This window comes from Thalia democratica, chromosome 3, assembly GCF_965202585.1.
Source record: "Thalia democratica chromosome 3, ktThaDemo2.hap1.1, whole genome shotgun sequence".
NCBI classification, from domain to species: Eukaryota; Metazoa; Chordata; class Thaliacea; order Salpida; family Salpidae; genus Thalia; species Thalia democratica.
The window spans coordinates 71,576,647-71,588,616 of NC_139167.1; the positions used below are offsets into that span (position 1 = coordinate 71,576,647).

The 11,970-nt window shown below is 24.9% G+C and overlaps 1 protein-coding gene across 1 annotated transcript; it reads left to right on the forward strand.

Moving 5' to 3' along the window:
* The first annotated feature begins 3,212 nt into the window (after positions 1–3,212).
* On the forward strand, positions 3,213–10,161 carry LOC145832512 (ubiquitin conjugating enzyme E2 B-like). The gene is made up of 4 exons (XM_082939829.1): positions 3,213–3,354; positions 4,338–4,503; positions 5,540–5,612; positions 10,021–10,161. The coding sequence occupies exons 1-4, from the start codon at positions 3,213–3,215 to the stop codon at positions 10,159–10,161; spliced, it is 522 nt and encodes a 173-aa protein (XP_082795955.1).
* The last annotated feature ends 1,809 nt before the right edge of the window (positions 10,162–11,970 follow it).

Genomic DNA, 11,970 nt, shown 5'->3' on the forward strand with positions numbered 1-11,970 from the left:
TTCACACATGTTTTAAACAGTAGTTGTACATTTGTCACCAAAAAATACAACACATTATTTTTGTAATTACCTTCAAGCGCGTGATAATTGTCGCGATGCTTTTGCTTTCCAAAGCCTACATAAGCAGGCTGTGCACCAGGATTTTAAACCGTCTTTTGTAACCTAACTCCCTGAATTTAACAATGATGTCCGCTAGCCATGTAAACACAAACGTTTTAATCAAAAATGCATTCGACTTTGACCTTTTATTTCAAACTTCACTTGGCCTAAGTACTTATTTTTGTTTATATCTTGTTACATATTTGCATTTCTTTGTATACATGTATAACTATTACACATTCACGGTTGCTTCACAGTTAAGATACCTAGGATACTCAGGCTCATTCAGGACATTTTTTATTAAAAACTCAGGATAATTAAAATAAACCTAAAGATATCAAACCAGTTTTTTTCAGATTCAAAATGATATTATTTGATTTAATTTAATATTTTGTTATTTTTTAACCAAATTTGTTGGAGAAGGATTTTAAAAAACTAAGGATGACTCAGATCAATTTAAAATCACTTGGAAAATTTTTTACATAAAGAGTGACTACCTTATTTGTATAGCCAGTATGTACTATACTTATATTACATGTTTAAAAAATTTGTTATAAAAAGCTAAACAACTTCAGAGATGTATAAACGAGTTATAAAAAATGAACTTTCCTTAGTTTAAATAGCGTTTATAATACTTTTTCAATGATTATGTATTTTCATGATCAAAAATTTTTAATGTTAGAATAAAAATTTGAATGTGTTTAAAATAAAAAGATAACTACACTAAGTTAATTTAAAAGTTATAAAAAAACTTGGATTTGAATAAGAACTCTTTGTTTAAAATTCTTACAACAGTTTTTGTGTAGCTGTCAAAATTAGACATTATGTTTTACTTCTATTAAAGAACTTAAAAAATGTATCAAATATATTATTTAATAATAGTTATGAAATCTTGTGTCAGTCTAAATTATATTCAAATAATTTAAAGACGAGGTTCAACTTTTTTTCAACCTGTCTGTCATCAATAAATTTTAATTTGAATTTAAATACTTAACTAAACAAAAGTAATATAGTTATATATAAATACTACATAAGTGCATTTAAGTTGTTTTTAAGCAAGTAGTTAGTGACTAGAGTGCTTTTTTACTCTATTGAAAATTATCTAAAACTTTTTAATTATATGTGTAAAATTTAAAACTCTGAGTTAATTAAATAGATAAATTATTTACTTTACTGAAATTATTAACATTTCTTAAATTTAACACTAAATTCTAGTAAGTTGTATTGTTTGTATGCCTTTATTGCAATCTCTTTTTTTACCCCAAAAAAAAATTATGTATACCTTTGTTTAATTTCAGGGTTGCAAAGCTAACTAATAGCTTTAATTTTGTTCTAAATATTCTATTAAAATTAGATTTTAAAAAACTACTTGCAGTCTAAATTTCTTATTACAGCTCAAAATATAAATTATCTAAACTTAATTAGAAAGCAAAATTTTAACAAGCTGTACAAATAGTTTAAAATATTAAAATCTAACTTAACTTTAAAATAATTAATAAAAACTAAATATCAAATTGTACAAACAAAAGTTTTTTACTTTTTTTTTATTACAACAATTTCGTTGAATTTGTTTAATATTTTTAGTTTTTGTCTTATATTTTATTATATTTTTTTTTATAAACATATAAAGTTGATATAATATAACTTGAATATTTAACTAAATGTAATTAAGGTTATTGTACTAAACAAAACTCTTAGTAATCAAAATTTTACAAATATTGCAAAAAAATTTACAATTTTTTTTATTACAAATTGATTAGCTTCTTAATTTTTATGCTATTAGCTGCAATATATATGTTATTGATTATATTTAAATAATTGTCTTCATAATAAAAAAAGTATTTTATTTAAAAATAAGAATTTTTAAACAGTCAAACCGGTTTAAAAAGTTATGAAGGGTTTTTAATCGTTAGAAAAAAAAAAGAGAAAAAAAAAACTCGATTAAAACGGGTCTTTTTAGTTAGGTTGAAGAAATAAATCTTGTATTTAACTAAGTATTTTCTAAATGCTTTAAATAGTCTAACATATATTTAAGAGTGATTTTTAATATATTTATTTAAGCTTATAAAACTTAAGTATAACAATTAAAAATATTTTTATTTGTTGTTATTAGTTTAATATGATATTTAACTAGATTAAAACTTGATTCTTTTAATAATACAAAAGTTCTATAAAAAAATAATTTTTAAGAAGTTGTAAAAGCTTATGTAAAAAAAATACATAAGCAATTTTATTAGTCAATTTGTTTAAAGAAAGGTATAATTAATCAATGTTAACATTTATGAACTTTATGGTAAAATTAAAGTTTATTATATGCAATTTGCATCACAAAAAAAGTTAATAAAAATCTAATTCAGTTTAAGATATTTAAAATTATAAGTTTTAACACAAGGCCTGTATCTTTACTGTGCAAAAATACAGTATCTGTATAGCTTTCATAATATTATTCAACTTATCTTATTTATTCAATATATAGCTGTGTATTGATAAAGTACTTTATATTATATTGTGCTATATAAACATTTTATAAATTTTATTTATAATACGATTGCAAATATAACTTTGGTTGTGGTTTTTATATGGTGGTTAAAAAATTCTGAATTTGTGTTGTTAACTTAGACTAAGATAAATCTGTGTATTATAAAATTTATGCATTTTAGTAGTTTTGTTATTCAAGAAAACTTAAAACCTTTGTTTTTTTTTGGTTTTTCGTACAGTTAAAATATTTTTCCTTTTTTTAAACAATGTTACAACATATTTATTAAAACATTTTACTTAAAGCTGTCGTAATGCATTAAAAGGTTTTAAAATACAGTTTATGTGTAAATGTAAATTAAATTTCAATTATGGGTGATTTTTATAAAGATGAATGTAAAATTTTATATTAAAGCAGTACTTAAAAGGTTTTTTGTCTATCTATTATGTAGATTCTGGTTTATCAAACATTTATATACATATCTGTACAACAAAATTAAACATTTAGTGCTATTGAAGCCACTAAGTGATTAAAAAATATTCAAAAATGTGTCTAACACAAAAACATTTACATATATTTAATACCTGTATTATTGTTATCTTTAAATTTTTTAGAACAAAATAGAATAAAACGTAAAATGAACAAAAGGTTTTTCAAAGAACTTATTCAAGAAAAACAGATAAAATTGGGAAATGGACAATTTGCGTACCAGCTCATAGAAGGCATTAATGACGTGCCGAACGACTGCGCGTTGAACCAGTATACTGCAACAATGAAAGGTTAGAACAAAATATTATAAAAAGTTGTTTTTTTTTCGTATGAAGTTTTCTCCAGTGGAATTAGCATCTTTTAAGGCAGAAAAATTCAGAAGAAGGGTGAAAATATCACATTATTTGTTAAAGGCTATGTTGAAAAAATATGTTTAAAGTTATCTTTTATCAATACAAAACAAGAATTTATTTTGATACACAAAATGTTTTAAGTTTCTATGATTTGTAATAACTAACAAAAAGCAAAATATTTTTTTTATTATTAAAGCAGACAATAAATTCTAGACAAAGGTTTTCTAGAGTGGCCCCTTAGGGGGCCATGGCAGATACTTGAGGCTTTACAGCAATAGTTTTATAATTAAATAAAAAATTAAACTGTGATCTTTAAAAACTCAAAACGTGTTTTGTAACATTAAAAATTAGATGATTCTCTAATAATTAAAAAGGAGCAAACTATTTTCTTTACATTATGAAAACAGACAATAAATTCTAGACAAGGGTTTTTTTAAAGTGGTTCCTTAAGGGACCATGGCAGATACTCAGTAGGCCATTAGCAGCTGAGGGGCCATAGGGGAGGCATGTGCAGTTAAGGAGCAACAGGGGTGCTATGAGGTCATAAATTGAAAATTACACTAGATATTCTGTAGTTGTTGATGAAGAGCACAAAAAATAGGACTTAGGTGTTTGTAATGATAATTTTTTGAACAATCTTGTTATAAGGGGCAACAGCTTTTATAATTTATTTCAAGGGGACGATTCGTAAAAAAAAATGGAAATCCTGATTTAGACTCTTTTATTAAAATAACCATCTATATAATCACATAACAGTCTATAATTAGAAAAAAAAAATATATTTTTTTAATGTTCAAGTTTGTTGATCATTTTGATAAAAAACTTTCAATTATTCAACAACAGCAACCCCGAACAACAAAAAAATTAAAAATGGTTGATTCGAAGTTTTATTTAATTTTTAAAACATCTAATAAAAACAGGACCCCCGGACAGTCCTTATCAGCTCGTGACGTTCTCATTAAGCATTGAAGTTCCAGCTGAATACCCATTTGCTCCCCCGACGATCAAATTCAAAAACCGCATAAATCACCCCAACATTTGGGACGATGGCAGCATCTGCACGGGTTTCTTTCATGGAGATCAAAGGTTGGTTTAAATTTTTATAAGTAGCTTACATCTTTTACCTTCAGTTTTACAGAAACGTTACGGGAAGTAAATTCCTAAGAATTTTATTTCTTAGTAACTGCGATAACTTTATCTGAATAGCTTTCTTTAATGGCTCCGAAAGGTTAGAGTTCGACCTTTGAGATAATTTTATTTATATTTGTTTTGGGTAGTTTAAAAAACCTGAAACTAGTTTGCATATTTGCCTAGTTTGCATAATTTTTCATGTTTTTTTTTGATTTAAGCTTTGTTTTTTTATGTTTAAATAAGGTGGGTAGGAAAAAGGGTGTAGGCTTTAAAAATTTATAAAAGATAAGTTAGATTTAATTCAAATTCATCAAGTATCCAAATTAGTGGCCGGAGCTACCCATTAATGGTTTTTTTTGTTGTAGTTGTTTGTAGGGCTCAACTTAAACTTGATATCTGCTAAGGCAGATTTAATATAGTTTTACTAATGCTTTTGTTGTTTTATTATTGAAATAACTGTAAAAATATATATGAAACACACTAACTTTTGTCTGCAGCATACTAGTACTTATTTTAACATTTATGTGTAGTTTAAAAAATTCACAACTTAAGTACTAACCTGGGTTACTTTTATAGTACACTATTTTGAACTCTATTCCTAATAATTCTAATTTAATTTGGCTAAATAATATTTTCCAGCTAATATTATACAGTTTTTCTTAATTTCAAGGGTTAAATTTAAAAACGTTTTTTTTTTCTTAACTAAAGATCATTTTGAATTTTTACATGTAAACGAAAAGTTTTTTGAAAGGCTGAATTTTCAAAATTAAGATTGTTTAGGTATCTCAATTTTTTTTTAAATTTTATTTTCTGTTCAGGTGGAATCCCTCACTAATTAAAAAAACTTTATACTAACATTATGAAATATTTTGTCAAAAATAACAAATTATTACTTGAATGGTTTGAAAGTGTAATAGTAAACTTTTTTGTTCATTAATTTTATACATTAATTATCAATATTTTGTTTCTAATATAAATATTTTCTGTTCAGTTGGAGCCCAGGCCAAACTATTAAAAGCATCTTGGTGAACTTGAGGTGTCTGTTTGAAAAACCTGTTCCTATGGTACATAGGCAGACTGTAGTTGCAGACTTCCAACAACTAGAGCGTATATTCAATTTAGAGTAATTATTTTAGGTATGATTAGTACAATTGAAACTATGTATTTTTAATCTAATGAATTAAATATATGAGATTTTCATTTATAGAAAAATGTGCACATAACATTTTTATACTAATTAAACAAAATGCCTGACATTTCAAAATAGCTAAATAAAAATTTTGAACATTATAATTTTTGATTTAAAGTTTAAATAGAAAAGTTCGATGTTGATTTAATTATGATAGACAATATTTTGTTGTTTTTATTTATCGTGTTGTTAGTTTTATAAGGCAATAAAGTGTAAGAAAAAAATAAATCAGTTGTAATTTATTAAAACTTGCATAAACATTTAGATATGAGGAAGCATTAAAAAACATTTTTAAAGTAAAATTATTTCATGTTTTTAATTAAATCTCGACATATAAACTTAACCAGATGTGAAACTGCAAGAAAAGTTAAGTTTTTAAATTACAATCTACGTATATCCATTAGAACAAAATAGTAAAAAGTTATAATATAAATTAAAATATATATTTTAAAAAGGCGCATTTCATTATGAAGTATCCTTTTTTGGTCATTAAAAAACAGTTTAAACATATATGTAGCTTTAAATTCAGGTCAAAGTATTCATCTATACCAACCAAAACAAAGGTGAGACAAACCATTAAAAAAAAACGAAACGGGTCAGCAATTTTACAAATGATAGTGGGAAGTAAGTAGTAAATGACTAAAAGATGTTATGAAGTAAAAAGTAATTATCAAATTTCTTTCAAGAAGTTTAAATGAAAATGATTTTAAATGACACTGGCTTGGAGCTTAAGAGAGTAAGTGAGTTGTCAAGCCAGTTAGTTTGAACATAACTTTTATAAACTTCTTCTTGCACAATCACTTAATTATGTTTAATGAATCACAAAGTCTATTGCCTTAATCTTCTATGTTCAGAAAACTCTATAATTTAAAATAGCTAAATTTCGAAATAAATTACGTTTTTATTCAACCTTTTTCTAGGAATTCACAACAAGACTGTTATTAAAATTTATCTTTTAGCCGGAAAAATACGATAACTTATAAATATTTATTTAAATTGCACAAAAATTTTTTCAATTTAACTGAAATATGTTCCACAGAATCCTGTAAAGAAATAATGAGTATCAAATGAAAAGAATAGGAGATGAAATAGATGAATGTGTATATTTTCTAAACAATTGTTAATATAGATTATTTTTTAATATTGATCCATATAAGATATGCTATATAATCCTACTGCTTTGAATTTTAAATCACAGTAAATAACAGTCGGATTATATAACTTACGCTGTATATATATAATAATTACTGATAATTTTCAGCAATTATGAATTGTTTTTGTAAATACACATATTCACCTACTTTATCTTCTGTTATTTTCATGCAGTACTTATTACTTCTTTACAGGTCTCCATGTGGAAAATTTTTAGATTATTTAACACAGAGAAACAAATGTCAGTATAATGAAGAAAAGTACTTATTAACAAACGGTTAGCCTGAAGTTAAAAAAAATTATGCATTACTTCGAGACTTAAATCTCTTTTAGATTGTCCATAACAATTAAACTTATCCATAATTTTTTAAACCTTAACGTTTATTATATTATTAACATTATAGGTCCCAATATTCAAAACTTATATAAAAAGAAACCCAATTATTTCTAAATACCATTTTACTGAAAGACAAACAATTTTTTTCATTATAAACTTTATTAAAAACTTAAGCGCTTTCGGAATATCCAAACTCCCTTATCAAAAATGCTATACACTCCCTAGTTAAACAAACATAAAATAAATAGAGTGAAACTAAATAATTTGTAAAAAACACAACTAATAAAAACGACAAGTAATTAACAAAAATGGATTTTTATAAACAATTAAGACAAAATTAATGACTTAAATATATTAATAGTTACTCTTGATCCTTTATCAGGACCAAGCTGATTATTTGAATTTGGCTAAATTTTTTTGATTAGTATAGCTTCTGAAGATGATAATTCATTATACGAACTGCACGTTTTAATAATTTCAAAACAATTATAAATTTTTTTACAATTAGTACAAAATACACAATTTCCGATATGTTTAAATATCGCACTGTTGGTTGGAGTCACATGTACTTTAATTCTAAAAAAAAAAGTGTGTTTCTGTTTCACCAACATATTAATTGTTCAGATCATTGGACACCTAAAGTTATAGACTATACAACTTTGATACAAGCGACTTATTGAATCCTTTAAGGAGAAATATTTATTTACTTTTTCTGATCTATATGCAATACGTACTTATACCCCATTTCAATTATTTTTAACATGTTTTACTTGTTTATTTATCTAACTTTTATACTAAACTATAAAAAGTATTACCATACCATAAGCCATATGATTTAATTAAAACTATGTTACGTAATAAAAACATGAAGATTAGTGTACCAAAATTACATTGGAATTTTTTTAAAACTCTAATGTGAAATGATTTGCGTTAAAATTCTAATTAGAAGTATAAAAGCAACTAATAAATAGGTATGTAGGGAGATAAAAATGACAACAACTAATATAAAGTCCTAGAATGTTTTTAGTTTCCTAAGAATCTAGTCAGTAGAGTTTTGTGTTACCTACCTTTGTATTTCCCTAAAATTTTACAAAAATATTTTTTATCATTTTTAAAGCATTCAGTTCAGCTGCTTTGAAAAGTTTAACTCTAATTTGTTAATATACTTGCAATAAGGATAAAGCGGTCACCGTAACCGTGATATTCATAAGTATCCTCATCAGAATGCTATGTCACTGTTTTTAAATATGAAAATAGTATTTCATGACAATCAAAGATTTACACTTGTTAAAAGAGTTTATATGGTTTTTAACTTCTAGAGTCTTAATTTACATTATCTTTTAAACACATTGTTTAAAATAAAAATTTCACAGTATTTGTTTTAAAGTAAGTGGAGTTATGTTCGCTTTTATGAAAATTTACAATATGATAAAATTAAATTTATATTATCTCCAGCCAATTTTACGTTTTAACTAAACATTACTGTAATGTATTATCATACAGACTTATATAAACTACTTATCATTGTGTCATCAGCAACCATACTTATAATTAATTGATTATACATTTTAATTGAAATAATATTTCTGAAAATATAATAGACCAACAAGTTTGAGACAGAACACTAATAAATACCATCATTACTTTTTTAATTCTTCCATTTAAAATAAATGACAAGGTCTTTATATATTTAAAAGAAGACAACTATTTCAATATATTTAATGAGAAGCATACTCTAAAGTTCTCTTAAAATCAGTATAAGTCATACTTATAGATTTTTTCTTATGAAAACTTATTAACCAAAGACGAAAAAAGTCTATGTATTGATCAATTATGTAGTAAACTATTTATTAAAAGTAATGAACCAGTCTGTATCAGTATTACAAAAAATTTAAAAAGCTTAAAAAGTACATCATTAGTACTTGTAATTCAAACTTAAGCTAAAGCATAATTTATACTTCTTCATTAAATTTTATTTTTTTTAGTTAGTTTTTTTTAATTAAAATTAAAGTTTTAAGTAATTAAACTATGTAAGAAATTAATTATTTTGAGGTATTCTGTTTATTTTATCAGTAAAATCAGTACTATTAAAAGTATTTGTTGTTAAACCATTTTATTTTTGAAAGTTTAATAGTGTTCAATAAAGGTTTTGGATTGAGCTTTTATTGGTTACAAAAAAGAAATAAAGAGATAAATAAAAATAATAAATGATAAACTTTTAAGCTATCAGATACTGAAAAAAATATTTACAAAATGTACACTAATATTCACCTACAAAGACAAAATCGTTCGAAAACTAAAAATAATCTAAACTTTATACTATGAGTTGCTTGGTATAATCCAAGGAAAATATTGAAAAACTGTATTTGTGTGCTAACGTATACAAACAGTTTCATGTTTATCCTTATCATTAGGTTTTTTGCCATTTTCAATGTAGTGTATAGAAACAGTAAGTTTGCTTACTGCTTTTTTTATTCTTAATTATTTATCGTTGCTTATAACTACTAACTATAAATCTATCTCTCTTTATATAAAGTGTTTTAGGTAATTGTATATTTATACCTTCTTGAAGATCTCATAAGCAGTGAAACTTAACTGAATAAACAAACACTACTGAACAGAACACCTGTGTTGTTAACAGCATTAATTTTGTTAGTATATATATATATATTTATTTATTTATATATATATATATATATATATTTATAGTTTTTTATATGAACGAAAAGTGGGTTGATATGGGGGTCGAAACTCCAGAAACTTAAAAGCGCAAATCAACACAGACAATGCTTAGATGAAACGGGAGCTCATGGCGGCTAGAGACGCAGAAAAGTTGCAAACCGGATCAAGACTTTTCGGCTTCCTTTTCAGGTTGTACAGAAACAAAAACATACAAGATCCCCATGCTGTGATCGGACACTCGTGTGTCTACTGATTTCTGCATTTCTTTTACGCAGATTGTATTTTCATTCCTGCCACTTGGGGGCTATTGGGGAAAGGTCATAACTTAAAAAGTATTCATATTTCTGCTTTATTATTGCTCATTTTATCTTATTTTAAGAACTTTTATGTTGTTTACTACAATTATGTTAAGTAATTTTTTGCCTCCAGAAAACTTTTTTTAATAGTGCTTTCCACGACCAACTTTTTTTTAGGAAAGTGTATTCCTGACCTAAAAAAGTATAACGAACCCTGTCCTAAGCTTAGTCGACATAAATTGATTAAATTTATAAAAATAATTTGCTCCTAAAATTATGGTTTAAAATTGTTTAGACAGGGGCAAACTTTAACCACAAATAATAAATCTTAATAAGTATACTTAAATGATATAGCAGTCTTTTATTTTTAACAGGTTTATTAACTGCTTCAACTAACCTTTTATGATGTTTGTATCTACACTTGTTAAGGATTAAGTAGTACGAATAATATTTGATTGTAACAACAAAGACATTTTTGTTTGACATAGCTCTTAAAAGATGAAATAACATAAAACTTCTCTAAATATTTAAATATCTTTTGTTAAATCAAAGTACATTCCAAGTCTGTAGGTGTTTTTTAATGAGAATATCAAGAGTATTTAAGAAAAAAATTTAAGTAAGAATTAGTTTACAATGTTTTAACTAAAAGTATGTTATTTTATTAGTATTGATAAGCAAAACGACTTTAAGCTAACATTCTATAATTAAACTTTTTATATTATGTTAGCTGCAGTCACAATATGTTACAGTACGAGCTTTGCATACATACGCGTCGGTTCCCTACCTCTTACTCTCTTCACTTGTTTTATATATATTCTCTTTTTTTAGGAAGAATTATGTTAGCTGCACTAAATTGTTATTTAACAAATAACAATGATAATATATGCTTATTTACTTTGAACTAATAAAAACAGGTATAACGTATGGGTTTATGACGTATAGCCCGTATGTTAATAATAAAAACAACTTGAGCGAGCAAAAAATGTTTACTTTTTATTTCTTATAGTTTGAAATATCCTCTTAGCTTAACTATAAGTAGCTAAAGGTGTCACTTAAAGTTTTAAAATTTTTGCTAGAGCATGTAGGCAACCAGATTTAACTAAAGTTTTACAATCTGTGCCTGATACAAACTGTTTACTGTTTTATAAGTTTTTGCTTTAACACCCTCAATTATAATATTTTTTTAATAATCTAACTTAATGAAAAAATAGAATTTTACTACAAAAATAGGCTAATATATTTAGTATCCAATATGGTAAAAATAAAACTTGCTTGCAGTTATTTGTTAAATTAATATTAATTATGTTGAATCAACGAAAATTATTATCTCTAGACAAAAACGATAAAAGTATGTTGTAAATTGACAAATGAATATTTTTATCTTTAAAAAGCTAAAACCAGTATTAAAAAAACAGATGAGATATTTTCAAATGGTTTATTATCGATGAATGAGTTAATACTAAGTTTATCAATCTTACCTTTACAAATGATTACGTACAAATTGGATTACATTTGTGTGATATTTAACAGGTTGTTTGATTTAGGTACAAAAAAATGTCACTGAAATTTTGAACAGTATAAAAAGCTTTGTGCAAAGAAAAACAAGCAAGATGAATACAATTCACCAAAAATAATCTATTGACTCTTATAAAAAGTTGTTATGCCATTTAAGTTTTACTTTTAACCTTTTCAACTGATTTTTGTTATATAGTTTTGTAACGTGCTAGTAGAAATTGTCAAAAAACGGGACATTTTGGTACTTTTGT